The 25,336-nt window shown below is 37.9% G+C and overlaps 1 gene segment (V, D, J or C); it reads right to left on the reverse strand.

The window, feature by feature from the left end:
• The window catches only part of LOC116628967, a 48,301-nt gene that overhangs the window by 4,869 nt on the left and 18,096 nt on the right, over positions 1-25,336 (reverse strand). Inside the window, 2 exon segments of the C gene segment in view lie at positions 799-1,128; positions 6,143-6,206. Of these exon segments, the coding sequence occupies positions 799-1,128; positions 6,143-6,206 (394 nt within the window).

The following is a 25,336-nucleotide window of genomic DNA, read 5'->3' on the forward strand; positions in this document are numbered from 1 at the left end:
CCTGAATCACAAGTGACCCTGAGTGATTAGGAAAAGTATATTCTCTCTACTGTAGTGATCCTCCTTGGGGCAGTAGTTCGTTCTGCATCTCTACCAGGCCTGGCACACACTAGGACTGCAATAATGTTTGCTGAGCAGCTTTACCAATGGTAAGGAATATATCCATTATGTTGAATGGAAGAATGATTGTACACATTAGCTTCACCCAATCTTTATTTACCAAACTTCACCTTAGAGTGGTATATAAAATTCAAATCTGAGACATCTAAGACCATACTAAAACCATAGTGATCAAATTATTGTAGCCTCTATCTCATTGTTTATGGGTTATACTTTGTGTAGAGCAAGACTGAAGTGAGAAGGACTTTGACCACTGAATAGAACATTCCTGAAAGATGTATAATTGTTCTTATTTCCTGATAAAGTAAGATCATCAAAGGTGGTTCTTGAGCATTTATGATGTGCGAGGTTGCTAGGTGCTTTCATGTGTATTGTTTCATTTAATTTGTACAATGATCCCCAAAAAACATCACTGTGACCTTCATATTTTGGATAATGAAACTGAGGCAAGAAAGACTAAGTGAATTTGTCTTTTTCTTTTTCTCTTTATGTTCCAAAGTCCATTTTACTTCAATTCTATGGGAAAATAGCAGGACATTTATGCTACCGTTAAAGGTAACAACATCAATGAAAGGTTTCTATTTGTTTCTTTTCATTAGTATTTGACAGAAAAGGTGGAATATTTCCTTTGGAAGAAAAAGGTACTGGAAAGTTGCATTCATATATACATGTACATACCATTTTTCTGTGAAGGAAATAGAATCTCTTGATCAACTCCTCCTTTATTCCACTCGTGTTTGACGATACATTTGTGTTCTTTATCCATTGACGCTCCACTCACGGTCAGCCAGCTGAATTTCATGTATGTGTCATTAGTCTTCATGGTGTCTCCCTGCTGCGATTTGAGAATTGTTTCGTCATCCTTTTCTTTCCAATCTATCTTAATAACATCAGGGAAAAAGTCCTCAAGAAGACAAAGGTATGTTCCAGCCTTATGGAGTCTTCTTTCAGCAATTGAAGGAAGGAAAATTGTGGGCTTGGGAGCAATGTCTGCATCAAGGCTTCCATCTGTGGGGGGTGGAACAGCAATTAGAACATTATTAGAGAAACACAAATTTTGTGTGGTTGGAACCACCCAGCACAGTGAAATGAGGAAATTTGCCATAGAATTAGTGCTTATCTCAGACCTTTCATCCACAGTGGGTTATGAGGGACTGATTGTCCTTATTTTCAGTGGGAAAACAGGTACAAGAAGTCATGTAACTTGCTCAAAGTCACAACACTTAAGTGGCGGAGTCTGGATTAAAATGTGGAATTTTTTGAAACAATACATAATCACTTGTTTGAATGAGAATTCACTTCCATGTGTCCTTGACAATCTATCAAGTTGAACTTTAAATCTTCAAATTGGATCCCAAATTCACTTCTGAAGTAATGGAGTTCTCCTGCTTGATTCCTGATTTTATAAAACATCTCAATCTCACATCTGAACAACTCCAGGATTTTAAGTAGGACAATGTTTAAAACTGCACCTCCCAAATATTTACAATGCCTTGAATTTAGAAGCAATGGGGCAGTATTTCCAAAACTGCTATTAGAAAACATTTTTTTTCAGAAATGCTTTTGTATTAACCTTATCAAGTAACACACATCAGAATTTTGTTTTGCTTTGGAAAATGTTCACTGAAAGCACATTTTGTATTGGAATTTCATTTGAGGTTTATATATGACTAAGATGACACCATATTTTGACTCTCAAAGTCTCCCTTTAAAGTTGAATCTGCCCTAGAAAGCTGCTAAATGGTTTTTAGAACCCCACAATATCTGTGATTTCACCTGTTGAATAAAGTATATATATAATTGGGGTAATGTTAGAATTATGGTTCCAGAGTTTCTCGCAGACATAATGTCAAAATATATAACAAAACATCATTGATTTTAAAGGGCATGTCACTTGAACACTGGTATGTTACTTGATTATACATTTACTGTTAGTGATTAAAATTATAAAAGTTAGAATCCTTTTAAAATTTATTTCCACCTGAAATGCAAGTGCTTTACTGATATTCTCTTAGGGCTACTTTGGAGTTAGTTTAGTAATTCAATGGGAAATTTCTTTAGAATTCTATGAGAAATTGGATTTCTCATTTGAGAAGAAAAGGAAAAAAATCTTTTCTGGATGGCTCATAGTACTCTTTTTTTTTTTTTTTTTTAGGAAAAAAATTCTTGAGAATTTCTTCCTGTGTAGCAAAGCTCTTATTTTCATACTAAATCAGTAACAAACCATGAGCTTTTATTCATGATATAAATAGAATTAGGTCATAATGTACTTATTTTAAGTTTATATATCTTGATCGTGGTGTAAATAGTATTTTATTGATTATAATATTAAGACACTGTATATTTCTCCAATGATATACTTTGTTTTTAATTTTAAAAACATGTTAGATAAAGATTAATTTTTCAATTGTATATTAATTTTTCAATTATGTGATATTTACATAATTTTAGCTTCTAGTCAATATATTAAGGAATCTAATTTTCATCTTAGAAGCTTTGTGTGTGTGTTTTATAGGAATACTTCTGATTCATTATAGTAAAGAAATTGAAAATCAATTGATGAACTTGAAAAATTTCTGGATGGTAACACACTGGTTTTACCTCCTGTCCCTTTTCCTTAGCTAGACTCTTGATGTTTTATTCTTTTCAGCATTAAATGAATCTTGAACTTCCACAATTTTCTCAGTGGAATATTCGCTGTGCATTAAAATAGTGTACTTGATTAAATATGGTTAGTGCCTATATTTTGGGTAATAATATTACATAGTTTTTCCTTCAACATTCTTTTTAAAACTAACTAACAGTGATTTTTATGGCCAAAATCATTTTTATGATGCATAAATTAGAAACCAGATTCCAAGAAAAATAAACCTGTCTAATACACTTATATACATTCGTTTGCATAATCACAAAATACATTGGAGTTAAATTGTCGGAGTTATTTATATTTTATGAAGATGCAGCAGTGTGAATTCTATATAAATTTACCAAATGTCAACTACATTTTCAAGTGCAAGTGTGATATTTCAAACCTGCATATTGATGTTGATTTAATTGTTCTCTATTTTTTCTGTTATTTTTCTTTTATTAAATACATAAAGCTATTTCATATTTGAATATGAATTTCAAATTTATGGCATTTCTAACTTTATTTAAAATACTAACTGTATTTAAAAAGTTTAAACTTTTTCCTAATAAATGCGAGCATGAAGGCCAAACTTGTTGGTGTCTGACCATGTCTGCCGAAGGTCACCATCTGTGAATGACATTAAGTGTCATGGTGCCCACAGTAATGATGCAGTGGGAGCATGAAATGTGCTTGTTTAAAGACCATTTCTTCCATTTTATAAAGTGGAAGTGGAAGGCAATGCCCACTCTTTCACTTCACATGCCTCCTAAAGGACTCATGCACTGAAGTCCTTTTCTCATTTTATGGTGAGAAAAGCATAACAAATTTGAAAATTTAGTGTGCTTAATTTTTTCAGATAATATAAACTATGTACTTCATCACATTTTTCCCCTACCTTTGAACATAAAATTTGACCCTGTGTTTCTTGATAGATAATCACAGGCCTTTTTTCTTCTGCTTTCCTTAGTGCTTTTGATCTTCTATTTTTATTTCATGATTTAACTCTACTTGTTTATTTGATTTCTTCTCAAATAGATTTTGGAAATAGGTAGTATAACTAAGTGAGAAATAGTTTGTGCATTAGAGCTTGTTTCTTTTTCTGCCCCAGAACTTGATAGTTTGGTAAGGTCTAACTCAAAGATGACATGAAAAACGGGAGATGTTTGCAAATCCTGCTCTGAGATACAGACACAAAACACGTAGAATTCAAACACATTGAAATGCCAGAGCATAAGGTGGAGCTTTCGTTCCCAACATTATCCCTCACAAAACAGGGCTTGCCTTATGTGTCAGCCTCTCATATTAAAAGAGGCTCTTCTAATGCTCTACTTTGATCAAACAATACTACTTGGATATCAACCTGAAATGAACTCAAATTAGTTTTAGAGGTAGAGCTGGTAAAAGACAGTAAAGAAGTTTAATATGGATTTGGTAAATATTACCTGGAACAAAAGTCTCCACATGTTATGTTTACATTGCAAAATATAGAATACCAGAGTAAATAAAAAAATGCTTTTATTTTATAAGTGGGTAATTTTCTCTTCAGATAAACTATCCAGTGACATCATCATAAGGGGATCCCAAAACAGACACTCAGACCCTGAGATGACTCAGAAATTTGCTCTAAAGTGGATGTTTTAGATGCGTGTGAAGTGTCTGAACAAAATTTTTTAACAAAATTGAGGGCAAAAAAAGCAGTATTTCTCAACTGATATTTGTATTGATATAATTTTTAACTTTGTAAGTATAATTCAATTAAGATATTAAATATACAAGTGAATATTTGACTTTTATCCATATCACTGTAAGTTTATATATTCAAATTGCAAAACCTCCTCCCTTTTTATGTCTGGATATTTCCACTGATAAATGAGAGACCACCTTATATTCAGGCTAACAATACTTGAGACAATGCTTATTACATTCTCATCATTTTTTTAAGTTTTTTTTTAAAGATTGATTTATTTATTTTAGAGACAGAGAGAGAGAGTATTAGCAGGGGCAGGCGTAGAGGGAGAGAGAGAGGGAGATAAGTAGACTCCCTGATGAGCCAGGGACCCCTAGATTCTCTTAATTTATAAAAGCAGGTAACAAAATAAAAAAAAAAATTTTAAAAAGCAGGTAACAATGAGTCTTAGAAATTGAAGTATCCCACAAATTAGACCATTGGTTCTGAACTGATCTGTAGACTAGATGGTAATTATTAATATATTTTTCTGCATTCCTGTTTCATAAAGATCTCCAGTGGGTGGTCTTTGAATTCTAGAGAATAAAAATTCTTTATCACTGACCATGTCCCAATTTTTATGTTAGCTATTTCCATATTTAATTTCATATACCTTAGCACCTTCCACTTGAGATTGTTGTTACATCAATAATAAGAATGGATGAAAATCCAAAATGTTAAAACAGTAACAAGTGTCACTATAAAATTTTAATTTTTTTCTTTATTTTTTCTCTTTTCCAATTTTTTCCATAATGAACATGTATTATTTTTAAAATTTTAAGAAAGCAATAACCAGATTATACAGAAAGTGATAGACCCAGATTCATAGTCCATATTCCTCTTTACACCACACTCTTCTCAAAAACATCTTTTCAGGAACTCATGAATTATTATGTCTGTGTCACCATTATTAAACTTGATTGCTAGAATTTACATTGATTATGTAGTCAGTTGGAAAAAAGAGCACCAGAAACTTGCTTTGCAATTTATGAATTCATTTGTACCTATGATCACAACCATTAAGGAAAACTAAATATATTTCTTTCATTTTTTCAATGTTTTATCACCTTTTTGAAAATTCTTTGAAAACTTTTATTTGACTCGACCTAGTACTCTAGAAACATCCTTCTGAGATATTCTCCCTCATTCAGGCAAAATTTCATCTTTAAGGCTAATGAAGAATGAACAAATTTACCAGACTGATATTGGGGGGGGGGAACCTAGCTTATGACATTCTTAAGTATATTGCATAGTTAAATATTTTGATAGTTGATATTAATCATCCTCTGACCAAATGAAAGTTTAGCAATTTTTGTTCATTCTTTTCCATTGGTTATTTTTGGAATCACATAAATAAGATGTACAGTCTTCTTTACAAAACTTTCAACACAGAAATCCCAAATGGACCTAACATTTCCTCCTCTTAGGGACCTGCAGTTGCTGCAGCTAGTTAGCTCCTTGTTAATGTCCTCCACGCTAGCTCAGGCAGCAACTACCTCCAAGGACTGGGATGGAGTCACCAACCTCTCCAAGGATCATGCTGCTACTTGTGACCAAACTGGGACCAAATCCTAGAATTCTGAGCCAGCACCAGCACCTAGCCTTCAGCCCCTGCATCACCTGCCTTCCTTCCCTACCTTATACGGAAGTATGTAAAGAAAATTTACCTGTAATCCTTAGCTGTGTGCCAGGACCAAACACTTTGTTGCTGCTCCAGCCATACCAATCCCACTATCTGAAAAGCTTTTACAAAAAACCCCCTTTGTGCCTCTTTTAAAATAGTGCCCATATTTTTTCAATATTTATATAAATATATAAAAATGGACCCTGCTAATATTTTTTTTTGAGAGAGAAAGAGGGTGCGAGCAGGGGGTTAGGACACAGGGAGAGGGAGAGAGGGGAGAGGCATGACCAGCAGGCAGGGAAGTAAATTATCTCACAACTCTGTGATCATGACCTGAGCCTACATCAAGCTGGATCCTTAACCAACTGAACCATGCAGGAGCCCCAAACCCTGCTAACATTAAACAAAGATGAACCTGAAGCAAAATCACATTAGATATGAATTGATGAACTGACCCCTCTCTGCCTGGTCAGCTTGGTTCTGTCTTTCCCATCTCACTCACAGGGGTTGGAGAATATGATTTTACCTTTTCTCACCATTTTCCTGAAAGTTCTAATCTCTTCCCTTAAAGGGTTTTCTTCTATGATAGCACTTCTTTTACTAGAGTGTAATTTACAGTTATTATTTCTTTAATTTTCAAAGAAGAAAAAAATAGAAATAATATATATGAGTATTTAATAAATGAGTGTTCAGTATTTTTACAGGATTATTTTATTTCCATATATTGAGGGGTGGGGATATCTGGTTTAATTGTAAAGTAAGTTCTTTCCAGAATCTAATTCCCACTGATACTAGACCCGATGAGTTGTTACAGAGTTTGAAATCATAATGATCATCTCTTAACCTAGTTATTCCTGAAGGACTGCTCCTTTGAGCTTGAAATTACCCTAACAGTTTCCAGGGAATTGATTTAAAATTCTGAGTTGCTCTATCAGAGGATCCTGTTTGTTTTGGTCTTTCTGCAGCTGTCCCAGCAGGAGTGCAAAGGCAGCTCTGAGTTATGCAATTGAGTCCTGCATGTAGTATAACTCTCCCTCCCTTTCTGCTCCTCTTCCCACATGCACTTTCTCTCCATCTCTCTCTCTCAAATAAATAAATAAATAAATAAATAAATAAATAAATAAAATCTTAAAAAAATATGGCCTAATGTTTCTAATATCACATAATGGTCTAGACCACATTTTTGGAATAGACAAGTCTCTATTGGATTCCATTCTTTGCCATAGTAACTAGCTGTCCATATGCTGAGGTGATCCTATATTGTTTTTTCTAAAAAGCATCTATCAATTTTTCATTCACAGTATCAAAACAAAACGAAGTTACTTACCTGGGGGAGTTACTATGAGCTTAGTTCCTTGTCCAAATATCTTGATCCAGCCTGCGTTATCACACTGGTTAGAGGTTCTACAAAAACATCAGCCTTCTCCTGAGCTTCACGGCAGGACCAGCAGGTAGAAACCTTGTACTGGCAACTTGATCTTCTGGGTTCCCTTGGAAGTCCTTGAATACAGGCTCATAGCATCTGATATTTTATGTTTTCCTGAGATTAGTTGACCCAAATGTCTGTTTTCAAAGGAGGCAGTAATCACTGAGAAGTGCTGATAGAAAACAGAAACAATAAAAGCAAAAGAAAAAAAAGAGAGAGATTGGGAGTAACGGGTCAACCAACTATTTATCTACATTATCAGGAAAAGTATTCAGTGAATTAAGAGGTTTTGATTTTCAGGTGTTCAACTGTGTGAAACTGCTCAGAGATGCATCAAAGGAAAAGCCCTTCTGTTCTCACAAACACCAGACCAGCTCTGTTAGCAATTTGGGATTGTATTTCTAAAGGAGGAAACTTTAGTAACCCCCAAATGCAACGTACCAACAGAGATATACTTGAGAAATGTGAACAATGGTCTCCATTTTGTCATCGTCTACTTTTACGACTTGGCAACATGATTCTTTACCACACCATGCAAAATGAGAAAATAATTTGTGTAACAACATTATTTTTCCTGGAATAAAAAAGAAATTTGTAGAGAAGTCTATCTCCCATGAGATAATAGATTTCGATTTAAACCAAAATTTGAAAACACAATCCATTTCTCTGAAGTGTTGAAAGAAGAAGCCTCTTGGAAGCTATTCTGTGATCTTCAGAAATGCATGTGTAGCCCTACTTCTGTGGTTAACTAGCTTTGGACAAGACATTTGCCATCCCTGGGTTCCCACATCCCATTTGCTGTGTGGGCATTGGGCTATGAATGTCCAAAGGGCCCTTCCTGTGCCAACAGCTTGTGAACCCGTGATTAAGAGCAGGAAAGGGTCTTCTGTGGTTGCTCAAGTGAGAAAGGAGTTTAGGGTTAGTAATAGAGAAGGATTTCTTACAGGTCCCTTCTGATTCTGTGATACTGTGAGATCCCTGTAAGCACAATATCAGGTGGCTTCATGGGACGTGAGGACTTTATTGACTATCAGGTAAAAGACTCTGTTGTTTTTCTTATCTGTATCTAAGCCGGAATTGGGCTAGTCTTACAGGTAATATTGGCTGAGCCATATGGGATTCATTTCAGGGGCTCTTCTTCTTTTAGTTGGTACCATGCATGATAGCCTTCTCCAAGGAAACCCCAGACAGCTTGCAATGTATGTGCAATGTTCTGTCTGGTGTTGGGGTAAAGGAAAGTTGATTCTGAAAGGTTCTTATTTTGTTTTTGCTTTTTTTTTTTTATTTTATTATGTTTTGTTAGTCACCATACAATACATCATTGGTTTTTGATGTGGTGATCCACAATCCATTGTTTTCATATAAGATTCTTATTTTGATGTCTCCATTTGAAATGCAAGGGGGTGAGATCAGAGGTACCTGAACAAGTTGACAGTGGACATAAAAACAGTGAAGATACAAGAAAAGAATATATTCAACCTACAAACCCAAGCCAAAGACCCATATATCCATGGGGTTGGCAATGCAAGTAACCAGTCAGAATTTTCTCCAAGAGGGGGGCATGCATCGGGACTGGGGAGGCAGTGGCAGCCTATATTCTTCAGAGGCAAGGATGGGGGAGGAAGGTTTGTTTTAAAACCAGTGAAAGACCTTCTCAGTAAGATCTGTCTCAGTGTTATTGATTATGTTCCTGGTATAAAGAACTATCTGATCCCAGAAGATCTCACCTAAACCCCATGTTATAATAATTCATTGTTATATTCCCCTTGGGAGCAACATCCTCACATTTTTCCTTTAGGTTTTGCTTCAAACACACCTATCCTTGAGCTCTTTTTCACTCTCAGAGATTTTCCACCATATTTTGGGAGAGTGTGTGGAGCTATATGGCTCTTGTGAAAAATGGAAGAAAAGTCTTATTACTTTATGTAATAACAAATGAGACAATAATCCCACAACTTTATTCAGAAGTATGTACATTCTATAGATCAGTAGTTTGTAGAAAGTTCCCAAGGCTTGGTGAATATTAACAATTGCTGTAGCTGTTGCTTTAGATGCTAGGATGTTTCTATACTCTGCTATGAGCGAAGAAAATTCTTGGAGAAAAAATATCTTTTGGTTTATTACCCTCAACTCTTTTCCTATTCATAATTCTCAGCTTTTCAAAATGAAGCAAACTCTACTATTGCTGGGAGGACAATGTAAAGTGTGCCTTTAAAAAAATACCTGAGTTCCTATGTTAGCTGAGATGGCTCAGTGAAACAGTTTAGTTGTAACGGGAAAGGACACTGTGATGTGTTGACCCTGTGCTAGACCTGTACTGTGTGGAGCCTCCTTCAGTCCCCAGCAACCCTATGAGAAAGATGGAGTAACTTTCTGGATCGTGCTGTCAGTTAAGAGGCTGAGCAGGAATTAAACCCCAGGGCCATGTTATTTCAAAGGCCTTATATCTTCTGTCATTCATTCATTCATTCATTCAAGTCAGCACACCATTTGGCACATTGGATTTAGCTTCCTTCCCCGGGAAACTTATCATAGATGGAGAAGCAGGACACTAACTAGGACACCAGTGAGGTCACTAACAAAAGCCAACCTAGGCCCCAGAGAGGTAAATAGATGATAAAGTGACCTAACTAAAAGAAACAACATAGATTGGGTGCTTGGGCTCCTAGCTCAGATCTTGCTGAGGACATAGATGCAGGAGAAAAGTCCTGTAGAGACAGTAGCCAGGTTCCTCAGGGAGGTACAAAGGAGCATGTATGTGTTTGCACGGGTGTGGAGTTGTGGGAGGGTTTTTGTTCAGTGGCTGTGGAGCATTTCCATACAGTGTATCCCAGCAGGCACAGTAATACAGCCCAGCATCTTCCTCATTAACTTGGTGTATCCTGAGACTCGCTGGCAAATCGCTCTGCCATTTCCTGGCTTCATATCTTTCCTCACTAACACCTTGTTCGTGGACCACATTTTCATTTGAGGAGATATACAGAACTCGTTTTAGAGGCTGGTCTGACTTCTGTCGGTACCAGTGAATATATACATTATTCCTTAAGCCACTTGTTTTTATTTGGCATTCTAAAAATGCTGTCTTTCCTTGTTTCTTGGTAATGGATGGTATGAGTTGCATTATTAAAATGTCTGCGTTTGTATCTGAAAGGAAAACAAAAACAACAATTAGCAAAATTTTGACATTCCTTAAAATAGTACGCATTTGTTTTCTATCAATGAAATGCTTGAGGTCTGGGGTTTATATTTTCTTCCTGAAGAATTCAAAATCATCGTGGAATTTATCAGCCTGGATTGAATGACCTTTTGGGCTTTCTTCTGCCCATAATGGCTGACTTGATTGTCCATGTTTTCTCTCTCCTTTCTTCACTGAGTGAAATCTCCCAAGGGTAAAGCCACTTACAACTCCACAGGGAGGCCACCAGGATGACCTGTGGCAGGAGCAGCATCCTGCCAGCACTGTCAGGAGAGGTGGTTGAATACTGGGCTGATCGCAGAGCAAATCTGAGGGATGATTTAGTACAGGAAGTTCTGCTCTGCACACACAGCTATGACTCATAGACTGCAGAGAAAGAGACCCACAGTATTTACCACAAATCATCCTGCAAAACAGGACTACTAACTCAATTTATCAGTACATCTCTCTCATTACTGTGTGATTGTTACCATGGATCGAAAATTAGTGTAAAGAAGCCATTTCTTATTAAAGGACTATAGTCCTTTATTGGTTAAAATCAGAGAGTGGGAGAAGGAGAGAGGAGGAGAGTTCTTACAGTTTTCTTCTTCTAGTAGTTATGATTATCTGCTTCTCTCTCTCTAACATCCCCTCTCTCTCTCTGACTCTGTCTCTCTCTCTCTCTCTCGTCCTTCCATTGCAGTTTATGTAATTTCTAGTGGCCTATCTTTATGTTAACTAATTCTTTCCTTATATCTCTTAAATCCACTGGTGAGCCTTTCAGGGCATTCTTCATCTGTTACTGTTTTGTATTTCTTTCATTTCCTTTGGCTCTTTAAATCTCTATACTGAAATTATCTGTCTGATTTTGTATACTACTTACCTTTCTATTAGATTAAAGCCTTTAACATAATAAAATAAAAAAATGCAAAAAAAGAAGATAATGAGCACATCTTTCCTTCGGCTAGGCCATTATGTGGGGGTTTGGGTTACTAGTCAGGAGTTCGACTGGATTTGAAGTTTGTTGTTGGTAAGTTATCAGAGTTGAAATTTGTTGTTGTCAGAGTTCAGGGACTTAAAAATTCTCTAGTTCTACTTTGTTTTTGTTTTTTTTTCTGGATTTTAAGACTTTTTTTTAATGTTATATTTATCACCATACATTACATCGTTAGTTTTTGATGTAGTGTTCCATGATTCGTTGTTTGCATATAACACCAAGTGCTCCATGCAGTACTTGCCCTATTTAATACCCATCACAAGGCTAACCCATCCCCTGAACCCCCTCCCCTCTAGAACCCTCAGTTTGTCTCTCAGAATCCATAGGCTCTCATGGTTCGTCTCCCCCTCTGATTTCACCCTCTTCATTCTTCCTTTCCTGCTATCTTCTTCTTCTTTTTCTTAATATATAATGTATTATTTGTTTCAGAGGTACAGGTCTGTGATTCAACAGTCTTACACAATTCACAGCGCTCACCATAGCACATACCCTCCCCAATATCTATCACCCAGTCAACCCATCCCTCCCACCCTCCACCACTCCAGCAACCCTCAGTTTGTTTCCTGAGATTAAGAATTCCTCATATCACTGAGGTCATATGATACATGTCTTTCTCTGATTGGCTTATTTCGCTCAGCATAATACCTTACAGTTCCATCCACGTCGTTGCAAAAGGCAAGATTTCATTCCTGTTGATGGCTGCATAATATTCCATTGTGTACATATACCACTTCTTCTTTATCCATTCATCTGTCGATGGACATCTTGGCTCTTTCCTTAGTTTGGCTATTGTGGACATTGCTGCTATAAACATCGGGGTGCATGTACCCTTTCAGATCTCTACATTTGTATCTTTGGGGTAAATACCCAGTTGTGCAATTGCTGGGTCATAGGGCAGCTCTATTTTAAACTTTTTGAGGAACCTCCATACTGTTTTCCAGGGTGGCTGCACCAGCTTGCATTCCCACCAACAGTGTAGGAGGGTTCCCCTTTCTCTGCATCCCTGCCAACATCTATCATTTCCTGACTTGTTAATTTTAGCCATTCTGACTGGTGTGAGGTGCTATCTCATTGAGGTTTTCATTTGGATTTCTCTGATGCCGAGCGATGTTGAGCACTTTTTCATGTCTGTTGGCCATTTGGATGTTGGAAAAATGTCTGTTCGTGTCTTCTGCCCATTTCTTGATTGGATCATTTGTTCTTTGACTGTTGAGTTTGATCAGTTCTTTATAGATTTTGGATACTAGCCCTTTATCTGATATGTCATTTGCAAATATCTTCTCCCATCCTGTCAGTTGTCTTTTGGTTTTGTTGACTGTCTCCTTTGCTGTGCAAAACCTTTTTATCTTGTTGAAGTCCCAATAGTTCATTTTTGCCCTGCTTCCCTTGCCTTTGGCGATGTTTCTAGGAACAAGTTGCTGCAGCTAAGGCTGAAGAGGTTGCTGCCTGTGTTCTCCTTTAGGATTTTGATGGACTCCTGTCTCACATTTAGGTCTTTCAACCATTTTGAGTCTATTTTTGTGTGTGGTGTAAGGAAATGGTCCAGCTTCATTCTTCTGCATGTGGCTGTCCAATTTTCCCAACACCATTTGTTGAAGAGACTGTCTTTTTTCCTTGGACATTCTTTCCTGCTTTGTCAAAGATTAGTTGACCATAGAGTTGAGGGTCCATTTCTGGGCTCTATTCTGTTCCATTGATCTATGTGTCTATTTTTGTGCCAGTACCATACTGTCTTGATGATGACAGCTTTGTAATAGAGCTGGAAGTCCAGAATTGTGATGCCACCAGCTTTGCTTTCCTTTTTCAACATTCCTCTGGCTATCTGGGGTCTTTTCTGGTTCCATAAAAATTTTAGGATTATTTGCTCCATTTCTTTGAAAAAAGTGGATGGTATTTTGATAGGGATTGCATTGAATGTGGAGATTGCTCTTGGTAGCATTGACATCTTCACAATATTTGTTCTTCCAATCCATGAGCATGGAACGTTTTTCCATTTCTTTGTGTCTTCCTCAATTTCTTTCATGAGTATTTTATAATTTTCTGAGTACAGATTCTTTGCCTCTTTTGTTAAATTTATTCTTAGGTATCTTATGGTTTTGGGTACAATTGTAAATGGTATCGACTCCTTAATTTCTCTTTCTTCTGTCTTGTTGTTGGTGTATAGGAATGCAAGTGATTTCTGTGCATTGATTTTATATCCTGCCATTTTACTGAATTCCTGTATGAGTTCTAGCAGTTTTGGGGTGGAATCTTTTGGGTTTTCCACATAAAGTATCATATCATCTGCAAAGAGTGAGAGTTTGACTTTTTCTTTGCCAATTTGGATGCCCTTTATTTCTTTTTGTTGTCTGATTGCTGTGCTAGGACTTCTAATACTATGTTGAATAGCAGTGGTGATAGTGGACATCCCTGCCGCATTCCTGACCTTAGGGGGAAAGCTCTTAGTCTTTCCCTATTGAGAACGATATTCACTGTGGGTTTTTCATAGATGGCTTTTATGATATTGAAGTATGTACCCTCTATCCATATACTCTGAAGCGTTTTGATCAGGAAAGGATGCTGCACTTTGTCAAATGCTTTTTCTGCATCTATTGAGAGGATCATATAGTTCTTGGTTCTTTCTTTTATTAATGTATTGTATCACATTGATTGATTTGCAGATGTTGAACCAACCTTGAAGCCCAGGGATAAAATCCACTTGGTCAGGGTGAATAATCCTATTAATGTACTGTTGGATCCTATTGGCTATATTTTGGTGAGAATTTTTGCATCCATGTTCATCAAAGATATTGGTCTGTAATTTCCTTTTTGATGGGGTCCTTGTCTGGTTTTGGGATCAAGGTATTGGCGGCCTCATAAAACCAGTTTGGAAGTTTTCCTTCCATTTCTATTTTTTGGAACAGTTTCAAAAGACTAGGTATTAATTCTTCTTAAAATGTTTGGTAGAATTCCCCTGGGAAGCCATCTGGCCCTGGGCTCTTGTTCGTTGGGAGATTTTTGATTACTGCTTCAATTTCCTTAGCGGTTATAGGTCTGTTCAGGTTTTCTATTTCTTCCTGGTTCAGTTTTGGTAGTGGCTACATCTCTAGGAATGCATCCATTTCTTCCAGATTATCTAATTTGCTGGCATAGAGTTGCTCATAATATGTTCTTATAATTGTTTGTATTTCTTTGGTGTTGGTTGTGATCTCTCCTCTTTCATTCATGATTTTGTTGATTTGGGTCATTTCTCTTTTCTTTTTGATAAGTCTGGCCAGGGGTTTATCAATCCTTGAATTCTTTCAAAGAACCAGCTCCTAGTTTCGTTGATCTGTTCTACTGTTCTTTTGGTTTCTATTTCATTGATTTCTGCTCTGATCTTTATTATTTCTCTTCTCCTGCTGGGTTTAGGCTTTATTTGCTGTTCTTTCTCCAGATCCTTTAGGTGTAGGGTTAGGTTGTGTATTTGAGACCTTTCTTGTTTCTTGAGAAAGGCTTGTATTGCTATATACTTTCCTTTGGGACTGCTCTGCTGCATCCCAAAGATTTTGAACAGTTGTGTTTTCATTTTCATTTGTTTCCATGAATTTTTTTAATTCTTCTTTAATTTCCTGGTTGACCCATTCATTCTTTAGTAGGATGCTCTTTAGCTTCCATGTTTTTGAGTTGTTTCTGACTTTCCTCTTGTGATTGAGTTGTAGTTTCAAAGCATTGTGGTCTGAAAATATGCAGGGAATGATCCCAATCTTTTTGTACCGGTTGAGACCTGATTTGTGACTTAGGATGTGATCTATTCTGGAGAATGTTCCATGGGCACTAGAGAAGAATGTGTATTCTGTTGCTTTGGGATGGAATGTTCTGAATACATCTGTGAAGTCCATTTGGTCCAGTGTGTCATTTAAAGTCTTTATTTCCTTGTTGATCTTTGCTTAGATGATCTGTCCATTTCAGTGAGGGGGGCGTTAAAGTCCCCCACTATTATTGTATTGTTGTCCATGTGTTTCTTTGCTTTTGTTATTAATTGCCTTATATAATTGGCTGCTCCCATGTTAGGGGCATATATATTTATAATTGTTAGATCTTCTTGTTGAATAGACCCTTTAAGCAGGGTATAGTGTCCTTCCTCATCTCTTATTACAGTCTTAGGTTTAAAATCTAATTTGTCTGATATAAGGATTGCCACCCCAGCTTTCTTTTGGTGTCCATTAGCATGGTAAATGGTTTTCCACCCCTTTACTTTCAATCTGGGGGTGTCTTTGGGTCTAAAATGAGTCTCTTGCAGACAGCATGTCGATGGGTCTTGTTTTTTTATCCAATCTGATAGCCAATCGGACAGTGGCCCGACTGTGCCGCAGATCATGGTTTATGGCAACCCTGAGCTGAGAGCCCGCGCCTCGGCTCCATCTCTCTCTTTGTCTTTTGATTGGGGCATTTAGCCCATTTACATTCAGGGTAACTATTGAAAGAGATGAATTTAGTGCCGTTGTATTGCCTATAAGGTGACTGTTACTGTATATTGTCTGTGTTCCTTTCTGGTCTATGTTACTTTTAGGCTCTCTCTTTGTTTAGAGGACCCCTTTCAATATTTCTTGTAGCACCGGTTTCGTGTTTGCAAATTCCTTTAGTTTTTGTTTGTCCTGGAAGCTTTTTTTTTTCTTAATTTTATTTTATTATGTTATGTTAATCACCATACATTACATCATTAGTTTTTTATGTAGTTGTACCCAAGCAATGAATTATGTCTTGGAAGATTTTTATCGCTCCTATTTTCAATGACAGCCTAGCTGGGTATAGTATTCTTGGCTGCATATTTTTCTCATTTAATGCCTGAATATATCATGCCAGTCCTTTCTGGCCTGCCAGGTCTCTGTGGATAGGTCTTTTGCCAATCTAATGTTTCTACCATTGTAGGTTACAGATCTCTTGTCCTGAGCTGCTTTCAGGATTTTCTCTTTGTCTCTGAGACTCGTAAGTTTACTTTTAGATGTCGAGGTGTTGACCTATTTTTATTGATTTTGAGGGGGTTCTCTGTGCCTCCTGGATTTTGATGCCTGTTTCCTTCCCCAAATTAGGGAGGTTCTCTGCTATAATTTGCTCCAATATACCTTCTGCCCCCCTCTCTCTTTCTTCTTCTGGGATCCCAATTATTCTAATATTGTTTTGTGTTATGGTATCACTTATCTCTCAAATTCTGCCCTCATGATCCAGTAGTTGTTTATCTCTCTTTTTCTCAACTTCTTTATTTTCCATCATTTGGTCTTCTATCTCACTGATTCTCTCTTCTGCCTCATTTATCCTAGCAGTTAGAGCCCCCATTTTTTATTGCACCTCATTAATAGCCTTTTTGTTTCGACTTGGTTAGATTTTAGTTCTTTTATTTCTCCAGAAAGGGTTTCTCTAATATCTTCCATGCTTTTTTCAAGCCCAGCTAGTATCTTTAAAATCGTCATTCTGAACTCTAGTTCCGACATCTTACTAATGTCCGTATTGTTTAGGTCCCTGGCAGTTGGTACTGCTTCTTATTCTTTTTTTTGAGGTGATTTTTTCCATCTTGTCATTTTGTCCAGAGGAGAAGAGACGAATGAGAGAACAAAATGCTAACAGGGTAACAATGACCCCAGGAAAATAAACAAATCAGAAGAGACCTGAAACCGGGGTAAAATAAAGGGAAAGGGAAAGGGAAAGAAAGAAAAAAGAAAAAAGGGAAAAGATAAAAAACAAACAAACAAAAAACAAAAACCGAATATGATCAAATATGATCAGGCTGGTGCATAGATCCATGTCACACACTAGATTTTGGGCATATTTTGGTCTGTTAGAAGAAAGTGCCTCCCAAAATTTTAAAGAAAGAAAAACTTATATATGTACAAAAATAAGGGTTAATATGATAAAGGGATGGAATATGACTGTAAAGATGAAAATTATAAATGATTTTATAAAAGGAATTGATAAGAAGTTGAATGGAAAAAGAAAGAAGAGGATTTAAAAAAAAAAAGGAAGAGAATGTGATCAGGCAGGAGACTAGAACAAAGCCATATACTAGAGATTTAGGGTATATTTTGGTCTTTTAGAAGAAACTGTATCCCAAAATTTTAAAGAGAGAACAACTTATATATATATACCACAAATAAGGGTAACTACTATGAAGGGATAGAATATGACTCAAAAAATGAAAAATAAGATTTTTTTAAAAAGGAATTGATAAGATGAATTGGTTGAAAAAGGAAAAAAGAAAAATTCAAAAAAAAGAAGTTAAAAAAATTAACTTTGAAAGACTACAGAATCATGGTAAAAAAGCCATGGATTCTATGTGCAGTATTCCCCTAGCGCTGGAGTTCTGCCGCTCTCATTGATCGGTAAACTTGGTCTTGGCTGGCTGTTCTCGCTGATCTTCTGGGGAGGGCCCTGTTGCCGTGGTTCCCAAATGTCTTTGCCGGAGGCGGAATTGCCCCCTTGCCCGGTCAGGCCTAAGTAATCTGCTCGGGTTTGCTCTGGGGTGCTTTTGTTGCCTGCAAGCTTTCCGTACAGCTTTGGAGGACGAGAGTGAAAATGGTGGCCTCCCAATCTCCGCCCCGGAGGAGCCGAGAACTCAGGGCCCCGCTCCTCAGTGCACCCCCAGAGAAAAGCCGTCAGTCACTCCCGTCTCCCTGGTCTCCCGCCGCACTCCATGCTCACCCGGCCTGTGACCACACGTTTCTATCTCTGGCACCCGACCCTGTGTGGAGTCTCCAAACCCCGCAGATCCCTGCGGTGCACTCCCGCACCACTCCTCCCGGGGGAGGAAGGGGAGTCTCCCTGGATCTGCCGCTTGTTGGGTCCCTGCTGGAGGAGCAGTGGCCCGACTGTGCCGCGGATCACGGTTTATGGCAACCCTGAGCTGAGAGCCCGCGCCTCGGCTCCATCTCTGCAGCCGGCTTCCCCGCTCCAATACCTGGGAGCTCTGCCGCACTCAGGCACCCCCGGTCTTTCTGTGACCCGAGGGTCCTGAGACCACGCTGTCCCGCGAGGGTTCCACCCCCCACTTAGTCACTGGAGCGACGTCCCTCAGCGGAGCCGACTTCTAAAAGTTCCGATTTTGTGCTCTGTGGCTCTATCACTTGCCAGAAGCGGCCAACGGAGGCCCCCTCCCCCGCCGTCTATCCTCCCGAATATCACCGGATTCACTTCTCCGCACATCCTACCTTCCAGAAAGTGGTCGTTTTTCTGTTCAGAGAGTTGTTACTATTCTTTTCTTCCATCTCCTTTTGAGTTCGTAGGTGTCCAGAATGGTTTGATCCCTATCTAGCTGTATTCCTGGGACCAGATGAAATCCAAGCTTCCTACCCCTCTGCCATCTTGCTCCTCCCCCCTAGTTGTACTTTGTCTTTGTCTCTTGTCTTTGAGTCTTTTTTCTGCTCCCCAAAGAAAGGTCTCTTGAAGCTCTCTCAGTTGTATTGCACTGTGACTTTTACTCAAGGTTTGCTAGCATGTGGGTCAACATTCAGGAAGGAGGACATTTTCTGATATTTTTATTTAGTCTCAATTTTAACCAGATACAGTGAAACTGGGTCTTAAGCATGTGGCCTTCACAAGTATTCCTGCTTCTTTTCCAGAGGTAGAACATTTTATTTCACTTTTTAAAAATTTTGTTTATTTATTTAGAGAGAGAAAAAGCATGAGCAGGGGGAGGGGCAGAGGGAGAAAGAGAAAGAATCTGAAGCAGCCTACCTGCTGAGCATGGAGCCAGACACAGGGCTGGATCCCGAGATCACGACCTGGGCAAAGTCAAGAATCCAATGCTCAACCAACCCTGAGCCACCCAGGTGCCCCCAGAGATAGAACATTTTCAATCCTTGTCCCCTCCCCCAGCTGCAGGAGGTACCCACCTACTTCAGGCCATGGTTTTGATGCCCATCCTTCTGCAGATGAAAACGTGTTACTTTTGGACATAAGGGAGATGTTTTGGGCAAAGTCGTGGTGATCGCCTCCTTTCTATTCCTTCATCTGCAGTGGGATTCCACCAGCACCTTCCCCTGCAGGTGAAGTCACTTTTTTCTACAGTGGTGATGGGGTAGATTAGATCTGGGGGGATTTATCAGTAGCTGTTTTTCCCATCCTGCAGCACCAACGGAAGCTCTCTCTGGATTGGCCCTGATCTTCCCTGCAAGAATTTTATGGAGTTCCTGGAGAAGCTTAAAAAGTGATGGGAAGTACCTAATATATTGGTCCTCCAGGGTTCACACTCTTCCACTTGTCTATATTCGGCTCTTATTGTTTCATTAGAAATCTCCTCTTTATTTTTTATTTATTTATTTTTTTAAAGATTTTATTTATTTGAGAGAGAGAGTGAGAGAGAGAAAGAGCACAAGAGGGGGGAGTGGGAGAGGGAGAAGCAGACTCCCTGCTGAGCAGGTAGCCTGATGCGGGACTCGATCCCAGGACTCCAGGATCATGACCTGAGCCGAAGGCAGTCGCTTAACCAACTGAGCCACCCAGGCGCCCCAGAAATCTCCTCTTTAATCTTGTGACCAGCTGAATGTGTTTGACAACATCTGTCTGAGGTGAGCATCCTGTTTCTCCCTGCAAATGCCTGTCTGTCTCCAGTTTTTGTGTAAGTCATTAACCCTGCAACCCTAGTTCTCTGATGGCTTCAAGCAAAGTATCAAATTTCAGTGTGTCCTGCTTTTTTGGATGTTATTGTAAGATGGGAGCCCTGCTATTTCCAGCTCTCTACATCTCTGAGCACATGCAGGTCCCTTTTCCCATTTTGTTTTTGTTTGTGTTTATTTGTTTTTCTTTAATGTAAATTATTATTTACATTAAAGAGAAGAGAAGTAAATTTCAGTTGACTTCTGCCCAAAGTCCCATTATATCCCCTTCCATTTTTTAGCTGGATTTCTTTTCTCATTACTGAGTCTTGGGACTTCTCTCTGTATTCTGGACATCAGTCTTTTCTCTGATATGTTTTTGGAGAATATTTTATTTGAATCTGTGTCTTCTCTATCCATTTTCTTGAAATTTTCTATTTTCCTTCCATTTTCAGTCTTGAGAAGAACAAAACTGTTAATTTTGAGGAAGTGCAATTTATCAAAGATTTCTTTTATGATTCTTGCTTTCTGTGTCCTATATGAGAAATGTTTAGCTAACCCAAGGTCACAAAGATTTTCTCCTGTATTTTCATCTAGAAGTGTTATTGTTTAGTTTTTACATTTAGACCTAGAATCCATTTTTAGTTAATCTGTGCATGTGATGTTTGGTATGGATTGTGGTTTATTATTTTTTTACATACATAAACAATTGTTTCATAGCCAGTTGTAGAAAAGCCTATTCTTTGTCTTTGGATTCCGTGGCATTTTTGTTAAGAATTAGTTAACCACTTATGTGTTGCCCTATTTCTGCATTTTGTTCTTATCTATGTATCTATGTTTTCACTGATACCATACTGTCCTGACCATTGTAGCTTAATAGTAAGTGTTTAAACTCTTCAAAATTATTTTGGCAATGCTATGTTCTTTGTCTTCCCATATAAATTTTGTAACCAGCTTACTGATTTCTATGAAGAGTTTTCCTGGGATTTTGATTGGGATTACATTGAATGTATTTAACAGTTTGGAGAATGTTTGACATCTTAAATATTGAGTCTTCCAATCTATGAACATGGCATATCTCTAGATTTATTTAGTTCTTCTTTGCCTTCTGTCAATAAAGTTTTATTGTTTTCAGCATACAAATCCTTCCCATTTTTGGTTAAATTTCACCTATAAGTATTATAGAATTTTTTTTATATTGTTGCTGTTCCTATTGTAAATGATACTATTTTTTAAATTTCACTTTCCAGTTGTGAATTGCCAATATAATTACAATTGATTTTACATCTCACATTCTATTTTATTGTATATAGTCCTCCATTACATGCATGTGCCATCATTTATTCAACCAGTCTCGCTATGTTTGGATATTTATGTCACTTCCAAAATTTTGCAGTTACACAATGAAGGTCCATGTCCATATATATTTTCACATTTTTGAAAGCTGTGCCTTTAGATTAAATTTTTAAAAGTGCTTTTATGAGGTTGAAAGGTAAATGCATATGAACTTTTGTTAGATATTTTCAAATTCCCCCACAAAATGATTGTATTTTACATCCTTACCATCAATATATGAATGCCTATTTCCCCCCACAGCTTCACCAATGGAATGTGTTGTCAAACTTTTAAATTCTTGCCAATCTCATGGGTGAGAAATGATACCCCAATGTAGTTTTAATTGATCTTTATCTTATAAGTGAAGCTGAGCATTTTCTTATATGTTTAAGAGCTATTTTCATATTTCTCTTCATAAGTTGGCTTTTCATGTCTTTTGCCACTTTCCTACAGGATATTTAAAATGTTTTATCTCTATTTTTAGAAATGTATTTTTTATATTGGGGATAGTTGGCCTTTATGCGCTCTACAGATTGCACCTATTTCCTAGTGATTTGTCATTTGTCCTTTGGTTTAACTTCTGCTGCTTTTTGTCATGCGAGCTTTTTTTAAATTTCCATGTAGTACAATTTATCAATATTTTTTCCTATTGCATCTTGAGATTTAGTTATACTTACAAACTCATTCCCTAATTTTATGTTGTATAGCAGAGGCTGGTAAATATATATATATAGTAGAGGGTCAGATAACAAATATTTTATTTAGACTTTTTTGCTTGAAGGTCTTTGTTGTGATTTGTCACCTCTGCCATGTAGCTCAAAAGCAGTCATAGACAGTTACGAAATGAATAGGCATAGTTGTGTTCCAAGAGTGTCAGGAGCAGGCGTCCTATTATAAATGTCCAAAAGCCTGGTGATGGGTATTAAAGAGGGCATGTTCTGCATGGAGCACTGGGTGTTATACGCAAACAATGAATCATGGAACACTACATCAAAAACTAATGATGTAATGTATGGTGATTAACATAACATAATAAAAAAAATAAATGTCCAAAAGAAAAAGTTTTATTTTTTTATTTATTTCTATTTTTTTTTTTTAAAGGAAAGAAAATACTATGTTATGGGTTTTGTTTTATATTTTATTTCTTATACTGTTTTATTTTTGGATATTATATTTTGTTGTTGTTTTATAATTTGAAAGTCCAATCAGCCAACATGTTTATACTTATTCTAGGAAGCCAACACTTAAATTCAGACTCAACAGAGAATAGACGTCTATTTGTGTCAGTACTTATTTTGTGACTAACAGTTTGTTTTCTCTTTGGCTGTAGGAACCACAGAGTAAATGCCATTTCTACTGCTTGTGTTTCAGAGGCAGGACAGTACCTGGTACAAGGACAGACACTGAAGCCAGAAACCAGCCCTCTATCCCATTTGGTGACTCTGTGACCACAAAGTAAATAATGTCCTTATGCCATTGTTTCCTCATCTGTAAAATGTGAATCATGATAGTGCCAGTGTCACAGTATTGCCACAGGATGAGAGAGGTTGTATCTAAGGGATTTAGCACAGTGCCTAAGAAAGAGCAGCAGCTCTGATTAAATGGCCCCTGCAATCTTCCCTAGGCTCACAGGAGAACCCCGGGGAAAAGGGTCCTGATAGGATTTTCCACCTTACTGTGTGATCACTAATGCTCCCCTCCCTGCCTGGGAGGATCTGAGGCTTGTGCAGAAGGAAGTGTGCTGCTTGGTCTTACAGTGTGGAATGATCTATAATTCTCACTGTAGGAGAGGGTGTGAGCTCCTGTCCACATTCTCCCCCAGTGTGTACAGAGCAAATAAATACTGAGCTTCCTCAGATGGCCTGATGAAGATGAAGAAGGATGGGATGAAGGATTTGAAAGTTATTTCATCTAAGTCTCAAGTTATTCATATTACATTGGAAAAAAGGAATATTACATTGCAAAAATGTTGTGACGATTATATACATATGTAATATCAGCTATGTGTTTCCTGGCACTCAGTGATTTCCTCTTTGGATCTGAGCAATTAATCTCTAGACAGTTAAGAAAAAAAGAGCACATGACTAGGTTTCTGTAGGTCCTAATGTGTGAACATAATCTGAGTTTTCAGAGGTTGAGGAAGCAGTCCTGGGAAGTGGAGGCCAGCCCTGAGAACAAGTGAAGGAGCTGCTCCTGGTGCTCATGTAGGGAAGGATTCAGGTTGACACAAACCTGAGAAGAGGATCTGTGTGGGTTGTCTCGGTGTTGCAAGATTTCTTTTCCTTTAGTGCCCACAGTTCTTGGTCATGCTGCTTTGAAGAATGAGGAGGTAAACCAGATGGAAGAAGAGTGGTGGGCAGCAAAGCAAAGTTTATTGAGAGATAGTACAAAGCTCCCCAAAAGGGAGGGGACCTGAGAGGGTTGTCCCCCTGCCCCCAGAATTTTCTAAGTCCAAGGGTTTTTATGGTCTTGGTGGGCTGTTTTAATCTGATTAACCCTCCATGCTCCTGTCACCCAATCAGGTTTTTGTCCACTCACTCATCTACATACCAGGTAGTTGTTCATGTGGAAAAGGGTGGAGGGCTCCTTCCAGGGTGGTGTAAAATCCTCTTAAGCGTGGTTTCCTCTCAAGGCGGGACTCCTTGTCCCTGCCTGCCTTTCTTTGGACTATCCCTCATTATGGGCACTTCTCATCCCATGTTTCTAGCAGGCACAGTAGTAAATACCCACATTTCCTTTTCCTGAGAATTTATTTTAAGGTCAAAATGAGACTGGGAGCATTGTTTTTTGTTACAGAACCTAATTGAACTTGAGCACATGACATTGTTGCTAAAAATATGTCAGGGTATGTTTCAACCAGTACAAGTGGCTAGATATCTTACACAGTATTTGGACTTTTTATATATTTCTCTGAAAAATTAACATTTCAGGTTGTTCCAATTTAAACTGTCAAAAAAACTGTTATCAAAAACAGAAAATCTGGACACTTGATCTATAAAGATGCACCATTAAATAATTTCTTTGTTCTCATCAAAGGTTGAAAGGATTGAGGAGCAGCTATGAGCTCAGAGGGAGGAGAAGATGAATGCTTCCAGCAATGACATCTTGCTGAGAAGGCAGGAAAATAAGAACTTGATGATCAGCTGGTTTGGGTCAGGGGGAGGAGGGTGTGGCCTGACTTGGGTGGGTCACATGGTTCCCTAAGGCCCTTCTTTGCTGGCTGCAGACCAGGTAGGACACCCATGGGTGCCCAGAAGATCAAGAGAGACAGCCTTGATTGTGTATGGGTTTGGGGATGATGCAGAGAGTGCCTTAATTTTCCTTTACACACCCCATGTCCCTCCCAGTTGTTCATACAGTACCTATGAAAAGAGGCCTTTTTGTTCAGTTAAAACCTTTCACTTTGTGGATTCAGGACAGAGGGACTTGAAACATTACAGTATTTTTCAATGCTTATATCCATTACTGAGATTTCTACTGATATTGTTTGGATACCAAATTAAAGCCCAAATTTATAAACAGTAGAATACATTTAAAAACTTAATTTGGACCTCACAATACAGATGCAATTTCACAAAATCCAAATTTCAATTTCATCTCTTTCACTTGTTTCAGACAATACCAGATAGACTAGGGTGTAGGATGGGTAGTGGCTTGAAACCTGCCTAAACCTCGTTGCCTGTCTCATGTATATCTCAACACTTAGAAGATCTTCTAAAAGTAATTTTGGTATGGAATAGCAACCATTAATGTTACTA

Source organism: Phoca vitulina, unplaced genomic scaffold, assembly GCF_004348235.1.
Source record: "Phoca vitulina isolate PV1807 unplaced genomic scaffold, GSC_HSeal_1.0 scaffold159, whole genome shotgun sequence".
Lineage (NCBI taxonomy): Eukaryota > Metazoa > Chordata > Mammalia > Carnivora > Phocidae > Phoca > Phoca vitulina.